Here is a 26,919-nt window from a genome sequence, read left to right as displayed (position 1 = left end):
CCTATTAAAAGAGGTATTTCTTTTTTAAAAAGTGTACCTTTTTGCAGTTATTCACCTCATCTTCTATTACATAATGAGGTTCAAGATACTGCATTTTAGTGACATAAGCACAGATTTTTGTTGGGGTTGCTAGTTGGATGGTTATCATACATTTTTTGATGTAACAAAAATATTTCCTACATTTTTCGTTTAAATGCATTTAAACTAAGTTATTACAGTTTGTAATAATGTAATAATGTAATGAGATTTTAGAATTGTAGAAATGTGAAAAAAAAAACTTTTTTATGCTAATTTATTATCATTCATCATAAAAAAAACTAAAACAAACCCCAATTAGGAATCTGTTAAAACTTATTTAAAATTTAAAACAGCCTATAGGCAAATAACAGCTTATTTCCTCAGTCAGAATTTGCCCATTTAAATAATAATGCTTAAAATCGTCTTAAAGCCATTCTTCTGTAGGTAATTTTCAACATTTATGTTGGCATAGCCTACTGTCAAAAATGAGACAAGTGAGCTCATAATATAGGGGCCAAATTCTGAATTTTTCTGCAGGAGTTGGGTCTTTTAAACCCGAAGCCCCCAGGCTAGGGGCCTGCTATAACAAAGACTATATATACTTAAAGGGACTTTGTAACGGGGAAAATATTGATTTGGATTATTAACATGTTCTTCACACAAGGACATTTGTTCTATTCTAAAGCACCACGGTTAAAACGATAAAGTTAACTGAAACTTTTACTTACATGTAAAATATTACTTTTTCTTATGTAGCCTAAATGGTATTAAAATGCTAAATTAAAAAAAAAAAAAAAAAAAAAAAATATATATATATATATATATATATATATATATATATATATATATATATATATATATATATATATATATATATATATATATATATATTAAAAAAAACATTTTTTGTAATTTTGTGCCAAATGCTGATGCAAGAGCCTAACCTACATGAAACAGAAAACAACCATTAACAGGTTTTCTGTAAATTGCCCATTACCACAATTTACATGACCTAGAACCATCAATAGCCTCACGGTGTATAAAGCACGCGATTCCTCAGACGTTCATTACCCTGAATCTTGAACGCTTATGAACAGAGCTGAAGAGATGCAATCGTGTGATTTCTGCGGGAATATCGACGGTGTCTCATTTTACAAGTAAGTTGCAATCAGTTTTACGTCTCTGTAAAAACAAGAGTTCTATTGCTAGTTCTATCATGTTCCTCGTAGATTCCCATTACAAGAAGAGCGTCGTGGCATTTGGATCGTCAATATGGGGAGGGACGTTGAATGGACTCCGTCTGAAACCTCGTCACTCTGTTCCGCTCATTTCACCCCGGATTGCTTTGAATCCGACTCTGCACGTTTACACCCAGACGCGATTCCTACGATATTTAATTGTACACAGTCGAAGGTAAGTCATCACTATCTATCTATCTATCTATCTATCTATCTATCTATCTATCTATCTATCTATCTATCTATCTGTCTGTCTGTCTGTCTGTCTGTCTGTCTGTCTGTCTGTCTGTCTGTCTGTCTGTCTGTCTGTCTGTCTGTAAAAAAAAACAGTAATATAATTAATGGTTAAACACTTTTATAAATAATTTTTGTTAAAACAATGCAAAACTGTTTTATTGACAGTTTATGGAACAGAAATATGTTATTAATAGCTTTATGACTGGAATGTATGTAAACCTTCATCTAAAGAAATAGACCATCATAGATCCACCCATTCATAGATCATCGTTCCATTTTCACATAAGAGTAATAGAATTGTTTAAATTCTGAGTATAAAAACTGAAATTGTATATATATATATATATATATATATATATATATATATATATATATATATATATATATATATATATATATATATATATATATATATATATTTTTTTTTTTTTTTTTTTTATGTTAAATCAATGAAATTTTAGTTAATTTAGTTTATGGAACAGAAAAATGTCATTAATAGCTTTATGATTGGAATGTATGTAAACTTTTATTTATAGAAATAGATCTATCTTCCATCATCCACCCATTCATAAATCCATCTATAGAAATAGATATATCTATTTCCATCCATCTGTATTGAAGTAGCTTGTAGACTAGTTATGGTGGCTTGAAAAGCCAGCATACTGTTATCTATCTTAAACTTATTATTATGGTGGCTTGAAAAGCCAGCATACTGTTATCTATCTTAAACTTATTATTCTTCTTCTTCTTCTTATTCTTCTGAGACTAATTTCTAAGTGTATCTCCTCCTAGGCCTTTCAAGCTACATACTTCAAACTTTCGTCAAACCTTCAAACTGGTCTGACTCGGGTTGCTATATCTTTTCTAACTGATCCGACCTTGGGTTTTCCGAAAAACGACCCAGAAAAATCCCAAAAGTCCCATTGACTTAACATTGGGTCAAACTTTGTGAGCTCATAACTCTGCATCAGACTGTCCTACAGACTTCTTACTGGACTCATTTAACTCAGTCTAGCCAGCAGCCAATAACTGATGACTTTTTAACTTACTAGCCACTCCCTAGCAACCACTTACAGCACCCTAGCAACTGTCCCATAGACTTCCATTGTAAAAGACTCCCATTTACTTAACATTGGATCAACTTTGTGAGCTCATAACTCTGCATCAGACTGTCCTACAGACTAGAGTCTGGCCTCATTCAACTCAGTCTAGCCAGCAGCCAATCACTGATTACCTTTAAACTTACTAGCCACTCCCTAGCAACCAATTTCAGCACCCTAGCAACTGTCCCAGAGACTGTGACTAGCTTTTCTAACACATGCTAACAGTTTAGACTTCCTACTGACATGCTAATCTTGCTAGAAAGGTGCTAGCAACACGATAGTGACATGCTAGTCATGCTAGTGACATGCTAATTCATGCTAGAATCATGCTAACAACATGCTAATTCATGCTAGAAACAAGCTGATTCATGCTAGAATCATGCTAGTAACATGCTAGTTACATGCTAATTAATGCTAGAATCATGCTAGTTACATGCTAATTCATGCTAGAATCATGCTAACAACATGCTAATTCATGCTAGAAACATGCTAGTAACATGCTAATTCATGCTAGAAACATGCTAGTAACATGCTAGAATCATGCTAGTAACATGCTAATTCATGCTAGAAACATGCTAGTAACATGCTAATTCATGCTAGAATCATGCTAGTAACATGCTAATTCATGCTAGAATCATGCTAATAACATGCTAATTCATGCTAGAATCATGCTAATAACATGCTAATTCATGCTAGAATCATGCTAGTAACATGCTAATTCATGCTAGAATCATGCTAGTAACATGCTAATTCATGCTAGAAACATGCTAGTAACATGCTAATTCATGCTAGAATCATGCTAGTAACATGCTAATTCATGCTAGAATCATGCTAATAACATGCTAATTCATGCTAGAAACATGCTAATTCATGCTAGAATCATGCTAATAACATGCTAATTCATGCTAGAAACATGCTAATTCATGCTAGAATCATGCTAGTAACATGCTAATTAATGCTAGACACATGCTAGTAACATGCTAATTCATGCTAGAATCATGCTAGTAACATGCTAATTCATGCTAGAAACATGCTAGTAACATGCTAATTCATGCTAGAAACATGCTAGTAACATGCTTATTCATGCTAGAATCATGCTAGTAACATGCTAATTCATGCTAGAATCATGCTAGTAACATGCTAGAATCATGCTAATAACATGCTAATTCATGCTAGAATCATGCTAGTAACATGCTAATTCATGCTAGAATCATGCTAGTAACATGCTAATTCATGCTAGAAACATGCTAGTAACATGCTAATTCATGCTAGAATCATGCTAGTAACATGCTAATTCATGCTAGAATCATGCTAGTTACATGCTAATCCATGCTAGAATCATGCTAGTAACATGCTAATTCATGCTAGAATCATGCTAGTAACATGCTAATTCATGCTAGAATCATGCTAATAACATGCTAATTCATGCTAGAATCATGCTAATAACATGCTAATTCATGCTAGAAACATGCTAATTCATGCTAGAATCATGCTAATAACATGCTAAATTATGCTAGAAAAATGCTTGTAACATGCTAATTCATGCTAGAAACATACTAGTAACATGCTAATTCATGCTAGAATCATGCTAGTAACATGCTAATTCATGCTAGAAACATGCTAGTAACATGCTAACTCATGCTAGAAACATGCTAGTAACATGCTAATTCATGCTAGAATCATGCTAATTTATTCTAGAAACATGCTAGTAACATGCTAATTCATGCTAGAATCATGCTAGTTACATGCTAATTTATGTTAGAATCTTGCTAGTTACTTGCTAATTCATGCTAGTAACATGCTAATTCAGACTCGGCTTTTCAAGCCACCATAAAGTTTGTCCTCAAACTTTAATATCTAGTTCTTCTTCTTCTTCTTCTTCTTCTTCTTCTTCTTCTTCTTCTTCTTATTCTTCTGAGACTAATTTCTAAGTGTATCTCCTCCTAGGCCTTTCAAGCTACATACTTCAAACTTTCGTCAAACCTTCGAACTGGTCTGACTCGGGTTGCTATATCTTTTCTAACTGATCCGACCTTGGGTTTTCCGAAAAACGACCCAGAAAAATCCAAAAGTCCCATTGACTTAACATTGGGTCAAACTTTGTGAGCTCATAACTCTGCATCAGACTGTCCTACAGACTTCTACTGGACTCATTTAACTCAGTCTAGCCAGCAGCCAATAACTGATGACTTTTTAACTTACTAGCCACTCCCTAGCAACCACTTACAGCACCCTAGCAACTGTCCCATAGACTTCCATTGTAAAAGACTCCCATTGACTTAACATTGGATCAACCTTTGTGAGCTCATAACTCTGCATCAGACTGTCCTACAGACTAGAGTCTGGCCTCATTTAACTCAGTCTAGCCAGCAGCCAATCACTGATTACCTTTAAACTTACTAGCCACTCCCTAGCAACCAATTTCAGCACCCTAGCAACTGTCCCAGAGACTGTGACTAGCTATTCTAACACACGCTAACAGTTTTAACATCCTACTGACATGCTAATCTTGCTAGAAAGGTGCTAGCAACACGATAGTGACATGCTAGTCATGCTAGTAACATGCTAATTAATGCTAGAATCATGCTAACAACATGCTAATTCATGCTAGAAACAAGCTGATTCATGCTAGAATCATGCTAGTAACATGCTAGTTACATGCTAATTAATGCTAGAATCATGCTAGTTACATGCTAATTCATGCTAGAAACATGCTAGTAACATGCTAATTCATGCTAGAATCATGCTAGTAACATGCTAATCCATGCTAGAATCATGCTAGTAACATGCTAATTCATGCTAGAATCATGGTAGTAACATGCTAATCCATGCTAGAATCATGCTAGTAACATGCTAATTCATGCTAGAATGATGCTAAAAACATGCTAATTCATGCTAGAATCATGCTAACAACATGCTAATTCATGCTAGAAACATGCTAGTAACATGCTAATTCATGCTAGAAACATGCTAGTTACATGCTAATTCATGCTAGAATCATGCTAGTAACATGCTAATTCATGCTAGAAACATGCTAATTCATGCTAGAATCATGCTAGTTACATGCTAATCCATGCTAGAATCATGCTAGTAACATGCTAATTCATGCTAGAATCATGCTAGTAACATGCTAATTCACGCTAGAATCATGCTAGTAACATGCTAATTCATGCTAGAATCATGCTAATAACATGCTAATTCATGCTAGAATCATGCTAGTAACATGCTAATTCATGCTAGAATAATGCTAGTAACATGCTAATTCATGCTAGAAACATGCTAATTCATGCTAGAATCATGCTAGTAACATGCTAATTCATGCTAGAATCATGCTAGTTACATGCTAATCCATGCTAGAATCATGCTAGTAACATGCTAATTCATGCTAGAATCATGCTAGTAACATGCTAATTCATGCTAGAATCATGCTAATAACATGCTAATTCATGCTAGAATCATGCTAGTAACATGCTAATTCATGCTAGAATCATGCTAGTAACATGCTAATTCATGCTAGAAACATGCTAGTAACATGCTAATTCATGCTAGAATCATGCTAGTAACATGCTAGAAACATGCTAGTAACATGCTAAATTATGCTAGAATCATGCTAGTAACATGCTAATTCATGCTAGAATCATGCTAGTAACATGCTAATTCATGCTAGAAACATGATAGTAACATGCTAATTCATGCTAGAATCATGCTAGTTACATGCTAATCCATGCTAGAATCATGCTAGTAACATGCTAATTCATGCTAGAATCATGCTAGTAACATGCTAATTCATGCTAGAATCATGCTAGTAACATGCTAATTCATGCTAATAACATGCTAATTCATGCTAGAATCATGCTAGTAACATGCTAATTCATGCTAGAATCATGCTAGTAACATGCTAATTCATGCTAGAAACATGCTAGTAACATGCTAATTCATGCTAGAATCATGATAGTAACATGCTAATTCATGCTAGAATCATGCTAATAACATGCTAATTCATGCTAGAAACATGCTAATTCATGCTAGAAGCATGCTAATAACATGCTAAATCATGCTAGAAACATACTAGTAACATGCTAATTCATGCTAGAAACATGCTAATTCATGCTAGTAACATGCCAATTCATGCTAGAAACATGCTAGTAACATGCTAACTCATGCTAGAAACATGCTAGTAACATGCTAATTCATGCTAGAATCATGCTAATTCATGCTAGAAACATGCTAGTAACATGCTAATTCATGCTAGAATCATGCTAGTTACATGCTAATTTATGTTAGAATCATGCTAGTTACTTGCTAATTCATGCTAGTAACATGCTAATTCAGACTCGGCTTTTCAAGCCACCATAAAGTTTGTCCTCAAACTTTAATATCTAGTTGTCACATAAAATTGGCAGTAAAAAAGTAATAGTCTGTAGCGTATGTGTGTGAATGAGTGTGTATGGATATTTCCCAGTGATGGATTGCAGCTAGAAGGGCATCCACTGCGTAAAACATATGCTGGATAAGTTGGCGGTTTATTCCGCTGTGGTGACCCCGGATTAATGAAGGGACTAAGCCGAAAAGAAAATGAATGAATGAATTTAATGAGTATGAGTATAAACATGTTTTATTTACAGTTTATCTATGGAGCATGTTATTAAAAATGTTTATTCTAATTCTATAGAAATAGATTTATCGGTTGGTCTATCTATCTCTTGAATTAACTTGTAGACCAGTTTTCACATAAAATTGCTAGTAAAAAAAAGTAATAGAATTAAATGTTACATTTATATAAAAGTTAATTATTTTCTTAAAACATGCAACCATGTTTTACAGTTTATTTATAGAACAGAAATATGTTATTATTGGCTTTATGACTGGAAAATATGTAAACTTTCATCTATAGAAATAGATCTACCATCATAGATCCACCCATTCATAGATCCATCTACAGAAATAGATCTATCCATCCATTATCCATCTTCCATCATAGATCCATCTACAGATATAGATCTATATATCCATCCATCCATCTCTGTCTATCTTGAATTAACTTGTATACTAGATTTCACATAAAATTGCAAGTAAAAAAAAAAAAAAAAAAAAAAGTTTTACGCTAAAAATAGTTTTTAAACTCATGAATGTAACATTTAATTCTATTACATGCAAAACTGTTTTAGTTTATGTATGGAACAGCAAAATGTTATTACTGGCTTTGCGACTGGAATATATGTAAACCTTCATCTATAGAAATATATCTATCTTCCATCATAGATCCATCCATAGAAATAGATCTGTCTATCTATCTATCTATCCATCCATCCATATTGAAATAACTTGTAGGCCAATTTTCACATAAACTTGCTAGTAAACTAAGAGTAATAGAATTTGTTACATTTTAGTGCAAAAATATTTTACTTAGTTTATGGAACAGAAAAAAATGTTATTACTGGCTTTGCAACTGGGATATGTGTAAACTTTCATCCTTGCAAAATGTTGTACAGAATCAATGGTTTTATCAATAAAGCAGACTATATTTAAAAATTATACTGAATTTTTGTTTGTTTTTCATTTCAGAATCAGATTTTAAAAGTCACTGAAAATGTCTCTTCGCACCAAGAAACTACCGAGCCCAAAGACTCCTCCAGATCATCCTGTTGTGACTGTAACAAACGCTTGAAGGCAACAGAAAGAAGTTACCAGCTGAAATTAGCTTCAGCCAATCTCCAGCTCAAAGAGTGCAAAAAGAACCTTGCAGAGGAGTCACGAAGAGCAACACAATGGCAGAAGAGAGTCATAGTTTTGCAGAGTGCAATCAGAGCAATGAAACAAAATGGGTCGATACCTGCAACAAGAAAAACGTCTATACCTACGACCGATCATATGGATTGAAGCACATTTTGACTAGATTACTTGCACGAAGAATCGAAATATAATGACTTTTGTCTAGGTAAACAAGAGGGTCAGTAAACTCACCAGTATGATGCACACAAGCCCCCTTTTTTTTGCAAACTGAAGCACAGTTTTCAAAGGAATTTAATACACTTCAATACATAATATACACTTATATGTATACAAATATTCGTAGCGAATAAAAAATACATGTGCTGTTGCATTTCATATTAGAACAAACAACAGTGAAGCATTACTGTTTGGTTAATTCACATGACAAGTATCAGTCAAATCAAATAAAAAGTGCAAGTATGACCTTAAACAAAAAAACAGATGGACGATTACAGTAATGTAAAATGTATAGCACCAATAGACACATTTTATTACTGGAATTTTATGCATTCAGTTCTACTGAAAACACCAATATAATGTTCATTTTGACCCAAAGAACACTTTGTGCATTATTTTAACAGATATACTCGCATAATAGGCCTGCTATAGCTAAAAATAACTTTGGCTAACAAATAAATTGATAAATCCTGAGTTTGTTGTCATTTGTCTTTTAAATCAACCCAGCAAATGTAAATTTGAGCAGGTCATGATGTTTTAAGTGGGATTTTATTAATAAAAGGGATCATTTATGACTATATAATTCTTGCTGTGTCTCATCATCATCATACCGATTTCATGTAAACTGGAAGCAATTAAATCGAACTGAATGCTAGAATTGAAAAGCAAACGGTTTGCGTTATGGCCACATACAAGTAAACGATAAAAGATGATGAAATCTGTAATAGTTACGTTACTGTCAGTCCAGTAAAATCCTTCAATATTGCCATGTATATTCAGGAAGAAAGGTTATGCATAAAGATAATAATAGCTTTAAGTCTGTTTATTGCATAACCATCTCAAGAGAACAAAATGAGACAAGAATTCTCTTTGTGAGATGGATATGTAATACTAAAGTGAAAGCTTTCTTGGTGCTAAACCATAACAAGTACAATGCCCATTTTAAAAGAGTCGATAATTCACCCAAAAATGTCTTTACTCATCCTTTGGCAATCTGAAATGTAGATGACAGCTCAATCTGTGGTCCTTCAATGGAAATTGAGCAGCTGCCTGTACTCTGAGAGTAAACAAAACCAAAAAATACAGACAAAACAAAAAAATACAGACAAAACAAACTTCTTATGACCTCAATGCATCATAATGTGATTCCTAAAGTGGTGGTGGCATTGATTTTTTAGCTTAGTCTTGAAAAAAAGTCACCTACATCTCGGATGGTCTGAGGGTAAGTAAATGAATGGTAAATCTTCATATTTGAGTGAACTATCCCTTTAAGGAGTAAAGTACAAACACAGTAAACTTACAGAGGTCATCAGTTGTCGACTACATATCAGTTCATGTAAAAGAAGTCTTAACAGACACCTGAAAGTGGTTTCAGATCGGCGAAGGTGTGCGGAATGAGGAGCCAGTGAGAGCGGGATCTCCAAACACATTGACGTAAGAAGATTTTAGGAACTGGACATAATTCTGCAGGCTGCGGTTGGTGCTGTCTGACTGCTCTAGTCTGTCCTTGACATCTTGTAAACGACTCTGGTACCTCCGTTCGGCCTGTAAGAAAGTTCACAGGTGAATATTTGACAAAAATATTTGAAATTCACATTTGGAGAGAGTTCACTGACCTCATCTTTGGCTCGTCGTAATTGGTTCAGCTCAGTTGATGTTCTGCTCAGTTGAGCCTCCAGGTCAACAATTTTGGACTGTGTAACGCGCTCTTTAGAAGCTGCTCGCTCTCTGGTCTGGGTAACCTGTCAATGAACATCAAAGTTTCAATGCAAATTTAAAGCATGATACTGTAGATAATTGAAACCATAAGTTAAATGGTTAATTAAACCCCTAATTTAAATAGTGTTATTAATTATTCACCCTCCTTTTGTTCCAAACCTCTGGCTGAGACCTTTGTTTGTCTTCAGAACACAAATTATGATATTTTAAATGAAATGAAAAAAGCTCTCTCATTCCAGAAGTAGTCCAGAAAAAAAACATGAACAGAATAAACTGTTGGATAAAGTTCTCATTTTTCTTTTATGTGCACACAAAACAATTTTCGTAGCTTGATAATATTCCAATCAAACCACTAAAGACCGATGGAATGTGTTAAAGATGTTTTTTAGTTCCTTTTTGGAGTTTGAACAAATTGAGACCATTCCTGTCTATTGAGGGTCGGAGAGCTCTCGGATTTCATCTAAAATATCTTAATTTGTGTTTGTGTTAACGAATTATTAACAGTAATTATTTTGAGTGAACTATCCCTTTAAACAGATACAGTTGGGGACAGACCTGTCGACGGGCATCATCCAATGCCTCCTCCAGCTGTTTGGTCAGAATACTGCACTCTCGAGACTTTTCTTCCAGACGCACCTGGTTGCTATGAATCGTCTCTTCGCGTTTTGAAATGACCTGGATGAGATCTCGGTTTTGCGAGTTAGCCTCCTCTTGCTTCCTGAATACAGTAAGTCAAAACCCAAAATGAAAATTCTGCCATCATTATCTGAAACCAATTTCACTTCAAATAAACTAAATTTTGTTCACTTTTAATTTTCACTTTTAGGTGTATTATTAGTTTAAAAGATAAAATACTTTAAAATGAATGACAGAGGGATAAAAGACAAAGCAACAGACCGTTCAAGGCTCTCCATTTTGTGCTGAAGCTGTTTGTTTTCCTCCTGTAGCAGCATGTTTTTGTGCCTCAACATCTCCGCCAAGCTTCCCTGTTGCTCTGCCTATACGCAATCCACCAGAATACAAGATTTATATATAATCCAATACAATAAAATATGATTATAGCGGTACGGTGGCTCAGTGGTTAGCATCACAGCAAGAAGGTCGCTGGTTCTAGTCCCAGCTGGGCCAGTTGGCGTTTCTGTGTGGCGTTTGCATGTTCTCCCCATGTTGGCGTGGGTTTCTTGGCGTTCGGTTTCCCCCACAGTCCAAAGACATGCTCTATAAGTGAATTGGATTAACTAAATTGGTCGTAGTGTACGAGTGTGTGTGTAAATGAGAGGGTGTATGGGTGCGCCAAAGGAAAATGAATGAATGAATTTAACAAAGAAGTTTTCCAAATCAATAAAAACCGCATAGACATACCTCAAGACCCCCAGTTTGGTTATAAAAATATTATTTCTGAACGTTTGATAAAATATCTATTCTTTCGGCCAACATGGACCTGAAATGCGAAAACTTTAAATGTGTTATGGGGGTTACCTGTACTCTGTTCAACTCTTTTAAGGCCCTTTGTGTTTTATCTTCACTGACCTTTGGAATAGAAATTTACACCTTCTGTATGCAAATGTTAAACCTGTTTTAAATGGCTGACCTATTTGCATTTGAAGTAAGAAATAACGGCTCGGCCAACTTGCTGAAAACTGATTAGCAATTGATATTCTAGGTTCAGTTGGTCACATCATTTACATTTACATTCAGCAGACGCTTTTGTCCAAAGCGACATACAATTGAGTAGACATTCAGCGATCAACAAGAATAGGCAATACACATTGTGCTAAATTTACAAAGTATGTTTGTCCTCAGAAAATTAAGTGCCAGAGTAAGCAATGGGGATTTTATTCTTTATAGAGAGAGAAAACGTTTCTACAGGTGGTTTGTCAAACCCAAATCAAGTATATTTTCTACCCCTCTAAATGCTTCCCTCTCATTATGTAGTTAATTCAAAAGATATACTACCTGACCTTGCGTTTTTTCATGTCACTTCTCTCATGTGTTTGGTTGCAAGACGTAGTTTGCGATCTGAGACAAAGTTGTCGGCGATTCTTCCTACTGTAAAGTCATGTGAAACCCACTGTCACTGATCCATCTCACAGTGTAAACACAGCAGTGACAGAATGTTACCCCAGATAGTCATGCAGTGTGAAAACATCTGTGATGTGACTACTTTGAAAATCGCAGTCTGAACTCGGAATTAAAATGACAAGAGAGGTGAAAAAGTTTTTCCTACAGGTGGTTTGTCAAGCCCACTCTCCTGCGTGAGGCACACTCGCATGGACTCGTAGTCGTAAATATCAATAAAAAGAGCTTTTAAAAGCATCCCCACCAATGTTCTTCAGTGTTCACTAGTGTAGATTTGAACTTTCAAAAATGTTTACTCAACTAATGTTAATGTGTGTTGTTTTTTTAATGATGTACTAGTTTCTATGGCAATTTTACAAGCGATACAAGGTTTTACCAGGTTTTTAAGGTCTAACAATAAACTATATTTTTTTTAATACACTAAAACAATACCAGAATACACACCTTGATGCGTAGCTCTGTAAGAGAAGTGCCAAGCTCATTGTTTCTTCTCTCTTGTAACCTCTCTTTCTCGTGAGCTTCCTGCAGTTGGAGTTCAGCATGTCTCAGAGCTTCAGGTAGTGGCTCCAGCTCTGACAGTCGACCCTGAAGCTGCTTCCTGACCTGCTGGATCTCCTGGTCTAGTTCATCTCGTACAGCCTGAGCTTCACTTGAAGCCATCTGCAGACGTGCAGCATACTCGTCTGCTTCAGCACGGGTCTTCTGATTCTATGATTACCAAGAAACAGAGCAAAGTTTATAGAAACACCATACATGCACATATGCCATGTTATATGAAATGTACTGGGCTGAAGGAATATTTCACACAAAGCTGAAAATTCTGTCAATATTTAGTGATCATTCTCTTTTCACAAACCCATTTGAGTTTCTTCTGTTGAACACAAAAAAAGATAATTTGAAAAATGCTGAAAACATGTAACCACTGACTTCCATATTATGCCTTGTTTCCACTGAGTGGTACGGTACGGTATGTTTTGGTATGCTTTTATGGCCGTTTCCACTGTCAATAGGTCCCAAAAAGTGAACCGTACCACTTTTTGGGTACGCTTTTGCGCAGCTGAACACAATTGGTTTACAGAGAAGCGTCACCAGCGCATACACAAGCAGGAGAATGAAAACAAAAGGAAGCGGCATTTTTAAATCCACGGCCAAGACATTACACCGTAATAATATTTACATATAATAACGAGCCATGGTCGACCCGAGCTTAAACAAACCTTGTCGTCATCTTGATGAACAGCCACAAAGCCAAGAAGAAGAGCAGATTCTACCCTTAGTCGCGAGCCGCACGCCTATATTTGAAATAGCGAACTTCTTGAGCTGATAATAATAATGTGTGCATGATTATTGAAGTGTTTCTGACATCTGATCCTTTGAGAAATGGACAAACATGAGACTTTCACGCGAAAAAACAAAGGAGAAGCTGTAAAAAACAAAGCAGCAAATGATTCTTTCAGCAACCTAAAACATGAACAAACTGCTATGTTTAGCTATTATCATCACCTTTTTGGACTATTATGAACCCGGAATGACGGATTTACTTTCAAACAAGAGGTTATGAAAGGTTTGCACTGACTGTGGGCTATATGTTGGGTGTTGTTTTTGAACCTAAATAAGGCCTAAATGTATGCTGTGTGTAGTTTTTCTGTAATTGGTAACATATCGGAGAATATAAGGGTCTGTGTGTGTTCATATGTGTTGCATTTATTTATTTATTTTATATAATTGCAGATAACAGTAGGCCATTTCACACTACTATTGATCTGCAGTTATAATCAAATCATGTTCATAGAAAGGTTAGTATTAAACATTTATACACACGTATTTGTGTATAAAGCATCTGTTTTGTGAGACTTGCTTCTCATTTGTTGTTTACTTTGACATTTCCTTGAGTGACGTCGACTAAAACTACTCCATGCCCACCAAAAGGGTACCCTTTTGGCAGTGGAAACGCAAGCCGGATAAAGGTGACCCATACCAACCCGTACTGTACCACTCAGTGGGAACGGGCCATTATTTGTTTTTCCTACTATGGAAGTCAATGGTTACAGGATTCTAACATTTTTTAAAGTAACTTATTTTGTGTTCAACAGAAAAAATAAACTAATAAAAGTATGAAACCACTTAAGGGTGAGTAAATATTAAGTTCATTTTCATTTTTGGTGAACTATCCCTTAAAGGGATGCTTAGTAAATAGTGATAATAAGTCATTATAAATATTTAAATAATACATACCAATATGTACCTACAAATGTCCTTTACATTCACTAAGACTGCATTTCTATTATCAATAACAGCAAATCTTGTGAAATATTTCTACAATTTAACATGTAATTTACATATTTAATTTAACAACGTTTCGACTTTAACACATGTTATGTTAATTATTTTTAGGATCCTTAATATGCTGATTCACTCAAGAAACATTTCTTTTCATCATTATCCACTATCACTGAAAAAAAATAAAATTGTAGAATTTCATTTTTCTAGAATAACATCTTTTTAATCTAATAAATGAATATTGGTGAATAGGAAGAAGAGCGCTGTTTCAGGAAATGTAAACATTTGAATTATTCCAAAGTTTTAACTGGTAGTGAGGTCCCTGAATTTATAATCTTAAGGGGGTCACGCACCAGAAGCGCCGCATCGCGCCATGCATTTCAGAATTCTAAACATAGATTTCTTTCAGGGTATACACACCCAGCCACGACTCAGGACACTGTTCATATTTCTGCCGTGCCACAGAGCGACATCTAAATAGTTTCATTTTAAATAGCATGCGAATGTGCATGTCTGGTGTGCGATACTTTCAACTGTCATGTGCATTTCACCCATAAACTAAAAATAAGAAAAAGGTTTTAATAATTTCCCTATTTAAATCTTAAAAAGCAAGCTCTTTTTCATATTAATGAGAGAGATGCTAATGGTCTAATCCAATTCAATGAATTATGCTAAGCTAAAAGTTAGCACCAGAATCAGAGATCAGCTGAACGTTTTCAAAAAATGGTAAAACTAAACTGTTTAACACCAGAGGAGTTGTAAGATAAGCTCATATCAAATAAATAAGTGGAGTGTTCCTTTAATAAATTGATGAGTTCGAGTTTGATTATCTCACCTGAGTTTTATAGCTGTCCACCAAGCTCTCGTACTGTTTCACAGACACTTTGACCTGCTGGACCTCAGACTGGGACAACAACAGCTTCTCTTCCAAGGCAGTCAAAGTGGCCTGAACAAGCCCAATTCAACAATTCAGCTTGTATTATTAATTGGTTATAAAGGAATGACGGCTAATATGCAATTATGGAAAAAATATGATGGGCTATCAAATGGGAAAAAGCTAAATTGGAAGATTCTGACAGTACATTTGCGATCTGACATACCTTAAGGCTCTGGTTCTCCAGGCGTACAGTAGTGCTTTCTGTATTGAGCTCATGAAGGCGATCCAAGAGTCCATCTCTCTCAATACGGGATTTCTCTTCCTGCCCATGTAAATGTTCAGTCAGGTCTGTGATGCGGCTGAAAGAACATCAAAAAATTGTTTGCAGTATTTTTTCCTCTTTAAATTTGGAATTATAATACATTTTTGTCAACCCAATCACAAGTGGACAATGTAAAACACTGGCATAAAAGGTGTCAGTTTGATGTATTGAGCTTGGTCACTTTCAGTAGAGGTGGATTGTTCGCATGATGTACTTGAATACATTAGACTGAAGGCCATCTACTCTTTGTCTACTGACCTAATTCTTAAAAAGTTAGATAGGATTTAAAGTTTGCCATCAGAGACTGTAAGTTTGGTCTAAAGGGCTGTAAAAAGCTCAATGTTCTTCTAAGTCTTAATTCTAACACACAATTACACTATTCAGCACAGTTTTGCTATCAGAGCAGAAACAAATTAAGATAAAATATTGAAAGTGGACAAAAGGAATGAGTCTGAATACCAGGCGAAAAATTAGCATTTGCATAATCATACAAGGGACACAGATGCCTGCTGACCTGTTCAACAGTGCGATCTCCACCTCAAGCTGCCCTTTATCCTTCATCTCTTTTGCATGGCGACTGCTCCAGTTTTCCGCAGCTGTCACAGCCTCCGCCAATTGTTTTTCCTGTAAAAAGTATACATAAGTTTTAATATTTATATCTCACAAATTGCCATTAGACAAAAATCTACACTAGAGTTGAAAAGGTAAGAGTTTTGGAGACATTTTTTATATTCTAGAAACTAGTCTCTCATGCTTACCAAGGCTGCATTTATTTGATCAATAATACAGTAAAAACCGGAAAGAAGATGGATTTAATTAGTTCTTATTTTGGATTTGAATGCCATTTGAATTTAATTAGATTTATTTTAAGAGGCAATTTAACTAGATTTATTGGAACTTTTACTTTAAACCATTAAACATACCAGTAAATATAAACGTCCATTTCCAGTAAGAAAAATGAACAAACTGAGCAGAACACTTGAATAGTAACATTAACCTGCTGCAGTTGTACTGCAATCGCAGCAAAGTAGAAAATAGCAACTTTTAAACTTTTTTGGCTTTAGTATATGATGCAATTACAGAAAAGTCCAGAGGAAAATTTTTGAAAACCTTTTTTTGAGCGAAATGCTAATGGTCTAATCTGAGTCAATGTTTTATGCTAAGCTATGCTAAAAGCGATCAGCTGAATGAATTCAAAAATGGTAAAACTGTTTAACTGACTTGTAAAATGAGTCTATTAAAAAAAAAAAAAACTGAAGTATTCCTTTAAGCTCAGTTGATTTACTATCAGGCGACGCAGTGGCGTAGTAGGTAGTGCTGTCGCCTCACAGCAAGAAGGTCGCTGGTTTCAGCCTCGGCTAGGTCAGTTGGCGTTTCTGTGTGGAGTTTGCAAGTTCTTCCTGCGTTCGCGTGGGTTTCCAAACAGTCCAAAGACATGTGGTACAGGTGAATTGGGTAAGCTAAATTGTCCGTAGTGAATGAGTGTGTATGGATGTTTCCCAGAGATGGGTTGTGGCTAGAACGTGCTGGATAAATTGGCGGTTCATTCCGCTGTGGCGACCCTGGATTAATAAACGGACTAAGCCGAAAAGAAAATGAATGAATGAATGATTTACTATCTCTAAGAGCTGGGCACTGAGCTGTCCCACGGTGTCTTCACTGCGTTGTGCCCGCTGTTTCTGTGCCCGCGTGGCTTTCTTCAGGGCCTCCTTATCAGCCTCCGCCTGCTGCCTGAGGTCTCGCAGCTGGTTCTGCAGGTGGTCTATCTCCCCCTGCTGCTGGCTGAGGGATCGCTCCAGATTCTAGATTCAATGGACACAGCTTTACCGATTTTCCATGTCATGTATACTTAAAGTAAGACTAGAAATCCATCTAGCTGTCTTCCGAGATAACAGCATGATTTAAGACCACACATTATTTAAACACTAATGAGTTATACCTTACCCTAATCTGAACGTTAAGACGGTTATTCTCTGCTTCTTTATTGCGCAGTTGACCCTGTAGATGTGCTCGGGTGGACTCCAAGACTTTGGACAGTTCGCTGGTGGTTTTTGAGCTTTCCTGTTGCATTGAGTAACAATAAGGCTTAAATTCAGGTAAGTGTTTAGACAAATTTAGACAAAATATAGTTTACCTTTTCACTCTCTAATATGGAAGTGAGCTGGTTGACCTCTCTTTCTTTGTCTTGAAGCTTTACAAGAATACGCTGGAAGACAAGAAGCTTCAATGTTAAAATGAAGAAATTAAAAATAGTTCAGCATGCTTTAGGCTAGGGTTGTGTCATTTGTCTCATCTATAATGACAATATTGAATTCTGTTTATATTTAAAATACTGAAAAGTGTTTTATTGAGCTTATTAAAAAATTCCCAAAACATATATAAAAGCAAGTTTATTTTTTAGAGCGGGGATAAAACATTCGATTCTATTTACCTTTATTTGTATAGCGCTTTTACAATTTAGATTGTGTCAAAGCAACATGACATGGCAAAAATGCTGTTTCCTTGATTAGTAGCATGAGCTTAATTTTATTATATTATATAAAAATGAAGTTAATATTAAGTGTGTTACATTTTATAAACAACATTGTCTGCTTTTTTTGCCAATGAAAATAATTTAAAACAAAATCAAAACAAAACACTTGTGAATCTCAGGGCAACAAAGAAATGTAATGATCCATTCATAAACAAAGCCTCTTCTTTCTAAAGTAATGAGCCATTTGGAGAAAATCGTTTGAATGAAAGGAACTTGCAGCCCCCTACTGGTGGTTTTAATTAGGTCTGCACATTATATTGTTTCAGCATCGATATCGCAATGTGATCATTCGCAATAGTCACATTGCAAGATATGCAATGTTGAGTCTGGATTATAATTAATCCTTTGCATGAGTTTTTGAGGCCTTGAGGATTTTAAAAGCATTCAGGCCTACTAAATTGTACCTTTGTAACTTTAATACTAATAGTTTTTATTATTTATAAAATGCAGTATTACTTTACAACTGATTAATCAATTACTGCACATGAAAACATTGGAAAACAATAAAACACTGTTTATTTCATCTGTATCTATTTTTTCTTGTATTTATCTCTGCTTGTAGATTGTTTATTATATTTTGTGCATAAGCACTCCCCTATAGAATCATCCAAAATCAATCTAAAATAATAAATTCTTTCCAACTAAAGCTATTCCAGATATCTGATGAAATTATATTCATTTCGCAATACATAATTGCAGAATACCACAATATTGCAACGTTACATTTTTCCAATATCACACAGCTATAGTTTTAATAGCATATTGATTCATGACAGGCCTAAACCAACATTGTAAAAAATTCCACACAATTCCTTCAAGTTGTCCCAACACAAATTGATTAAGTTGATTTAAATGTTTTTACAAATTTAAGTGGATTGAATTGAATACACAAACAATACCTCAAGAACGGTGTTAATTCACCTCATTTTAAATAAGTAGTTTGAACATGCAGGAAAAGTCATTTTTTGATCAGCACAAAACACACCCAGGTCAAATCAAATCAATCCTCAAAAATACTTAGATATATATATTTTTATTACTCATGACACTAACCGAATTCTCTTCTTCCACATCAGAAAGTCTTTTCAGCAGTGCATCCTTCTGTTCCAAGAGTCTTAGTGAGTCCATCTGAACAAAGATGAATAATCTTAGGTACATCAAAACATAGTTGTCTAACAATATTTTTTGAATTCCTTCAAAGCAATACCTCTCTGCTATGCTGTTCTCTAAGGAGATGCCTGAGAGTTCTGTTGGTGCTTTCAAAAGTCTCCAGCTTCTGCAGTAAAATATCCTTTTGTCGAACTAAAAGTGTCGAGTCTGATCCTGACATCTTTTTCTCCTGTATAAATATATGAAAATTTGGTAACACTTTACTGTAAGGTTGTATTAGTTCACATAAATTAATGTATTTACTAACATGAACAATTGATTTATTACAGTATTTATTCATCGTAGTTAGCGTTAGTTGATGAAAATGCAGTTGTTCATTGTTAGCTCACTAATTATTATTAACTAATGTTAACAAGCATGAATTTGGATGTCACAGCAAGAAGGTCGCTGGTTCGAGTCCCGGCTGGGTCAGTTAAAATTTCTGTGTGTTTGCTTGTTTTCCCTGTGTTCGTGAGGGTTTTCTCCGGGTGAATTAGATGAACTAAATTGGCCATAGTGTATGTGTGTGAATGAATGTGTATGGATGTTTCCCAGTACTGGGTTGCAGCTGGAAGGGCATCCGCTGTGTAAAACATATGCTGGATAAGTTCAGCTGTGGTGACCCCTGATGAATAAAGGGACTAAGCCAAAAAAAATTAAATGAATGAATACTGCGTTAGTAAATGTCAAACTATGATTAATAAATGCTGTACTAGTACTGTTCATATTTAGTTTGTGTTAGTAAATACAGTAACTAATAAAAGCTTATTATAAACTGTGACCAAAAATGTTATGTCATTTATTTATTTTAAGACAATCTACAAGAAGCTGGATTGAAAGTTCTGAAATATGCTTACACTTGTACTCCTGGACATTTGGCTGACCGTTTCGCGAAGGGCCGAAACATGTTTTGCAGCCGCACTGCTGTCCATCTCTGCTTCCAACAGCTTCCTGAGTAGAACATCTTTGTCGAGCTGCATGCCGTCCCTCTCTACCCTACAGTAGAAGAAAATGGCTCATAATTCACTTAACATTTCTCATATGGACAATGAAAATGCTTTCATCATACCTCCCGAAATCATTCTCTGCCAGCATCTTCTCCATGGACTCTCGTAGACGTGAGTTCTCCTGCTCTGTGGCCTCCAGCTCTCGGGCAACTTCTGCAAGCTCCTCTTCCTGTTCAGCGATGACACGCTGGGATGCGCTCAACCTCTCCGACTGACGCTCGAGCAGCTGCTCCTTCTTACGAAGCTCTACCTGTAAACACAAACATTGGAAAATATACACCCAAAGAATACTGTAAAGTGTATTTACAAAAAGAATCATCTGATGACTTTCCACACAGGTTTCTGCATCTTGTTTATATACACTATGAACAGCAGCTATGCTAATTATTCTCTTTATTCTCCATTTCTCCCGAGATGATGCCAAGGTTTCCATTTCCTGGACCAGGCCGTATCCTGAGCAGCTACTGTGGTGGTCATGGAGGAGTGGAATATGAGACTGATTCCTGTGACGCTCCAGAGACAGACGAGTCTTCGCTGAGGCCAGCTTCCAGCCTCCGCCGCTGAGACTGCAGCTCTGCACAAGACGTTTGGCCAGCGGAGAAATTAAAATGGTCGTGCCCAACTGAGTCTGGTTTCTCTCAAGGGTTTTTTTCTTCACTTTTCGCCAATTAGTGAAGTTTTTTTTCCTCTTCGCTGTCGCCACTGGCTTGCATGGTTCGGGATCTGTAGAGCTGCGCATCGCTGGATTGCTCTTCAGTGTTTGGACTCTCAGTAGTGATTATTAAACCACACTGAACTGAGCTAAACTGAACTGAACTTAAACACTACAAACTGAACTACACTGTTCCTATTTACTATGACCTTTTATGTGAAGCTGCTTTGACACATCTACATTGTAAAAGCGCTATACAAATAAAGGTGAATTGACTTGACTTAGTAAAAGTCTCCATTTAGGGATAAAAGTGAAGACCTTTTTTTAGCACCCAATTATTAGCATCCCTGTGAATTTTTTTAAAATATTACCCAAATTATGTCTAACAGAGAAAGGAATTTCACAGTATTTCCTATAATATTTTTTTCTTCTGGATAAAGATTTATTTGCTTTATTTATTTTGGCAAAAATAAAAGCAGTTTTTAATTAATTTAAATTAAGGTCAAAATTATTAGCCCCCTTAAGCAATATTTTTTTAGATTGTCTGTAGAATAAATCACTGTTATACAATGACTTGCCTTATGTCCCTAACTTGCCCTATTAACCTAGTTAAGCCTCTAAATGTCACTTTAAGCTGAATACTAGTATATTGAAAAATAACATGTACTGTAAAAAAAATAACATGTTATTAGAAATCAGTTATTAAAACTATGACGTTTGGAAATATGTTGAACAAAATTCTATTTCCATTAAACAGAAATTGGGGAAAATACACAGGGGGGCTAATAATTCTGATTTCAACGATATACAGAATTTGATTACTACCTGAAAACAGTATATGCGTTACACGGAGTGATAATGGAACATTTTACTAAAGTATACAACTTTTCTATGTTTGTAAAATAACTTTTGGAAATATAACTGGACATGTACAACAAAATGAGACACATAAATATACAGTGCCTATAGAAAAATCATCATACCGTGTGAAAATCTATCCTTTTTTTCACATCCCATCCTGCTTTCAAAAGACCTTCGGAATAAAGTTGTGGAAATGCACAGGTTAGAAGAAGGCTACAAAAACATTTCAAAGTCTGGAAGAGTTATTTAGATTGTGATTTGATTTCAGGCTATATGACAAATAAAGTAATTATTTCAATGGGGTATGATGATTTTTTTTAGGCACTGTATATACTGTTGAGTACAGTATTTCCTATTTTATTTATCTTCTGGAGAAAGTCTTATTTGTTTTAGTTTGGCTGGATTTTTTTCCATGTAATATAAAAATGTAAATGTAATGAAATGATTTGACAACAAATTAGTTATTAAAACCATTATGTTAAAAATGTGTTGAAAAAAGCACTTGGGACAAACTTCTCAAAAAAATTGAAGAATTTTAATTTAACAGAAAGGCTTATAATTTTGTCTGCAACTGTACATATACTGTAGTAAACATATGAAGTGGATCAAAAAAGTTATTCAAAATTTTTAAAGACAAGAGTGGGTGTTGTTGATTAGTTTTAGGTTACGTCAAATGTTGACTACTGTATACATATATTTTTGTGTATATATTTGTTTAAAAGTCACTTTCCGAAGCGCTGAATGAATACTTGACAGAATATAAGGTTAGATTTATCTCTCTAAAAGCAAAGAATGAAAAACACAACTGTTGACAAATTGTCTCCATCTCTCACCTCATTTTTCAGAGAGCTAACCTCTGTCATCAAACTGTCGATCTTCTTCTCGTACTGATTAATGCGTCCATGCAGTGCCTCTTCTTCATCAGTGGACAGATCTTCTATTCGCATAGGAGACTGGGAACGTTCAGGTTCCTGTGGAGTCGTTATTTCCAGACGATGAGAGGGTCCCTAAAATATAAACATCAGAATTGAGTTCCACAAATAACATGAAAAAATGCACTGCACGATCATACACAAGCACAAATAGGAATGTATCTGTAATATTTGACTGACATCCCACTTATATGAGGTCTCTCGGGCTGAGACCTTGCCAGGGGGAATCCATGGGACTCTTGTCTTCACCTTAGCAGTAGGATGCAAGCCACTCTTTGACTTAACCTGGAACATAAAAATATGCATGGTGTCACTATTCGGCAAAAAGAACTGCTTTAAAAACAGAAGTTGCACATTTTTTAATTTTACTAATTGTGTAATTAGCTATTATGATACTTTCTTTCTGTTAATACATACAGAGCTCTCACTATTAGCCAAATGTGAAATTCCCTGACTAAAAAGCTGAATTTCCATCGTCTATAATGAATGGGAAAAACAAGGCTCTGTTGGGTTTTACATACTAATAATTAATTAGTTCTGTAAAGCTTGAATATAACTTTCAAATGAATTTAATGGTCATTATGAGAGCAACAATGGACAAGTTACCTCAGATTTTGAAAATAAATTAAAAGAAACAAGAGCATTTTGAAGAAAAAGGTCTTAAAACATGCATTTTACTGACATTTTTACCTTATTTAACACAATTGATGGCTTTTGCACTAAAAGGACCGAGCGGGGACAGAATAAGATGAAAAATAACCAAACTATAACAATAGTCAAAAGTGTGAAACAACATTAGAAACATGATAAGAAATTAGAAAAATGCTAGACTTAAATCTAAAGCGACAAACAAAAGTCCCTGATATTCTATGAATTGGACAAAAAAAATCTATGACTTTGAATATCTGAAATAGACTTTTTTTCATAAATTTCATAACCGTGGGAAACCTGCCAAACTTATTATACAGTAATCTGAGTGTCTATGCACAAACTATGTGATGATGATGTCATACCTGGGCTGTCTTGATAGGGCTGCATTTTGTGCTCTTCTTCACATGCACATGCACAGGTGTGCTCTCGTTCACGTGCACGTGCAGGGGTGGGGAGGAGGACCTTGTTCTCACTGATTTCTTCTGTATTGAAAAATATCAATAACAAGGCAACATTTAATGGCATGTCTTAATAGCGTTTTGACTTTTAATATACATAAGTTGTTTCGGTTTGCAAGAAACATATCTGTTAGACTGAACGAATCATCATTTTAGCCATATTCTGACATTTCATTTCCATAAAAAAAACTATTTAAAAAATAGTCTAAAATGTCTTTACTTACATTTTATATGCTTCCTATGTGTATAAAGTTACGGACTTAACTTTAATTTGATATAGGATTAGGCATGGGATGAGGTTTCAAGGTTTACCACGGTTTGGAAAAGTCAAGGTTTTAAAACCGCCAGAATTTTCTGATATAACGTTCCCACGGTATATGTAAATTTTTTAACACATTTTTTGGTGACTATTTTATTTAGGTATTTAGAGCAACAGCATCTCCAGCAGAACATGACCCTCCACATCAAAAGCTACTGCTCCAAAATATTTTAAATGTTTCTTAAAATAAAATGTATTGTATTCAATGGAGGCTTACAGTGATATTTTTTATCCAAGGTTTATCATAACATAGGAGGTTTCATGTTCGACTTACACATATATAAACAATAAACAGTAATATTATAAAATACTCTTATTCTCTTAATAATGAATACTTCAATTTTAAAGTAGTTTTCTACTTGAATATATGTTAAAATGTCATTTATCCCTGTTACCGTAAAGAATTTTTTTTCACAGAACAACTAGAAATATTGTAAACAATCAAGCATCAAATCAGCATTTTAAAATCATTTCTGAAATATTATGTAGTATTAGTATTTAGGCATGTGATGATAACCGTTTTCAAACTATAGCTTGGTTTGGAAAAGTCAAATTTTTTAAACCGCCAAAATTTTCATCTATACCATTCCGAAGGTATGTTTTTTTCACGTTTTATTGTAAGTTTTTTTAGGACAACAGTATCCGCAGCAGAAAAGATCTCCAAACACACCTTTACAAGTTGAAAGTAATCTGTGTTTTTGAAACTAATGAAGACAGCAAAAGTCAATGATTCATTTGAATCACTTAGCCTGACATGTTTACTGCTCCAAATTAATTAAAAAGTTTCTCAAAATAAAATATATTGTGTTCAAAGGGGGAAAATATTAGTTGTTTTTTTACCAAGACATTTAAAAAAACATATTTTAGAGCAGTAACTACAATACCGTGAAACTTTTATCCAAGGTTATTATACCGTCAGAATCTTATGCCTATTAGTTTTAATAGTATTAATATTATGACACTGAAGACTAAAGTTGTAGCTGCTGAAAACAGCCATTTTTACTGTTTAACACATTCAATTTTATTTTATATCTAATTTTTACACACCAAGCACTTCTTTATGTAGTAAAAGTCGTGTTTATGATTCTGTAACACATGGTTGAAGTATCATTTTACTGGTTCATCTTCAGGTCAAATTTCAAATGTCAAGACTGTCAGTGGTAAATCGAGACCACCATAACAGACCCTCTTACAACCATTCGTGACATAGTGTGACTTAATGTAAAGTTGACAGCAAACATAATACTGTGTACACATACAGACCTCGTCATTGGATTCAGAAAAAAATAAAAAAGACAAATAGGACACAGAGCTGCAAGCTAACAGGCAAATATATCAGCCAATGACCTGAAAACTACTAGCTTTCTTTACACCTAAACACAAATATATTGAAACAGAAATGACACAGAAGACATAAATAAAACAGAAAAGGCTGCAGATAAAGTCAGATGATCAGAGGAAGCACAGTTTGACGATTTCTAATATACAAAGTCATTAATGCATAAACGTAATTATCTTCAAAATATCTTACCATGCGAAATTACAAACATTCAAACGCCGATATGAGCAAAATGTGCATGAAAATAGATGCGAACTACTTGTGTCATCCCAGAGTCTTGAAACCCGTTTCTTCCGGTGGATAATCGCTCTTTCATTTGATTGGCTGATTCAAAGGGTTTCGTTTGCAGTGCGCTGTTGTGATTGGAGGAAATAGGCTGACCTTGGTCAACGTTTTACATACGCTTTCTATAGCAACGGTGTCCCTAGAAACCAAGCCTAACAAAGCCCCAAATTGGGCCCAAGCTACAGTTATTGTCATGGATAACTAGCATAACAACAAATCTCTGTTTAAAGAAATTCCTGTGATATTTTTGACGAGCAGGTAACGTTACTAAACTCAACTCTTGGAATTGATATCTATTTTTTGTGTACGGTGTTTAACTTACAACTGCAACAACATGTGAACCGTGAAGTAGACTAACGTACTTTGAAGAGCTGGCTTTCAAATTAAAAGCGTTGGAAATATTTCAAGCATGTAAAGAAATAAAACGACCACTTGATTTTATTTTTTATCAGAAATAAATGTCATCAGTAGTTAGTTTACAGAATATAACACAAATTACGTTTACTCAAATACATTTCAAGTGGTCCCTTAATTTGATTTCGAAATCTGTATGTACAGGAACAAACGGATTTATACAAAGTAATATTTTATATAATTAAATATACATTTTATACAGTTGCAATCTAATTGATATTTTCCCAAAACTCACATAGAGTAGAAAAATAAATATAAAAATGAAAGAAAACAGAGTAAAATGCTCATAAACGGGGTCTGTCAGTGTTTTGTTTATTTGTCATTTTGACTGGATTCTTTTGGATGTTGCTTCAAAATAAAAGTCATTCAAAGTTTTATTTAATCAAAAAGTAAACTGTGCTTTACAGATGCCACAAGATGGCGACATTTATTTAACCTTTTTCATTCATTCATTCATTTTCCTTCGGCTTAGTCCCTTTATTCACCCGAGGGCGCCA

The 26,919-nt window shown here is 34.9% G+C and overlaps 2 protein-coding genes across 3 annotated transcripts; one reads left to right on the top strand and one right to left on the bottom strand.

Moving 5' to 3' along the window:
- The first annotated feature begins 1,125 nt into the window (after positions 1-1,125).
- Positions 1,126-8,633, top strand: si:dkey-228b2.6 (uncharacterized protein LOC563918 homolog). Its single transcript, XM_056446691.1, has 3 exons — positions 1,126-1,175; positions 1,248-1,431; positions 8,162-8,633. The coding sequence occupies exons 1-3, from the start codon at positions 1,126-1,128 to the stop codon at positions 8,474-8,476; spliced, it is 549 nt and encodes a 182-aa protein (XP_056302666.1). The 3' UTR covers positions 8,477-8,633.
- Positions 8,500-26,118, bottom strand: odf2a (outer dense fiber of sperm tails 2a). Of its 2 annotated transcripts, XM_056446690.1 has the most exons (19): positions 25,916-26,118; positions 23,970-24,089; positions 23,137-23,241; positions 22,858-23,031; positions 20,574-20,761; positions 20,362-20,500; positions 19,563-19,694; positions 19,409-19,483; positions 17,957-18,028; positions 17,767-17,883; positions 17,439-17,624; positions 16,337-16,446; positions 15,724-15,859; positions 15,459-15,569; positions 12,788-13,051; positions 11,162-11,262; positions 10,820-10,982; positions 10,162-10,287; positions 8,503-10,090 (listed from the first exon to the last, which is right to left on the bottom strand). In XM_056446690.1, the coding sequence occupies exons 1-19, from the start codon at positions 25,916-25,918 to the stop codon at positions 9,917-9,919; spliced, it is 2,496 nt and encodes an 831-aa protein (XP_056302665.1). In that variant the 5' UTR covers positions 25,919-26,118; the 3' UTR covers positions 8,503-9,916. The 2 variants fall into 2 exon arrangements, with proteins under 2 accessions (XP_056302664.1, XP_056302665.1); XM_056446689.1 differs by lacking the exons at positions 22,858-23,031; positions 23,137-23,241; positions 23,970-24,089; positions 25,916-26,118 and having other exon boundaries at positions 8,500-10,090; positions 20,574-21,937.
- Positions 26,119-26,919: the final 801 nt, after the last annotated feature.

This window comes from Danio aesculapii, chromosome 21 (assembly GCF_903798145.1).
Source record: "Danio aesculapii chromosome 21, fDanAes4.1, whole genome shotgun sequence".
Classification (NCBI taxonomy): domain Eukaryota; kingdom Metazoa; phylum Chordata; class Actinopteri; order Cypriniformes; family Danionidae; genus Danio; species Danio aesculapii.
The sequence above is the reverse complement of the archived record's forward strand: the minus strand, read 5'-3'. Positions and strand labels throughout refer to the sequence as shown.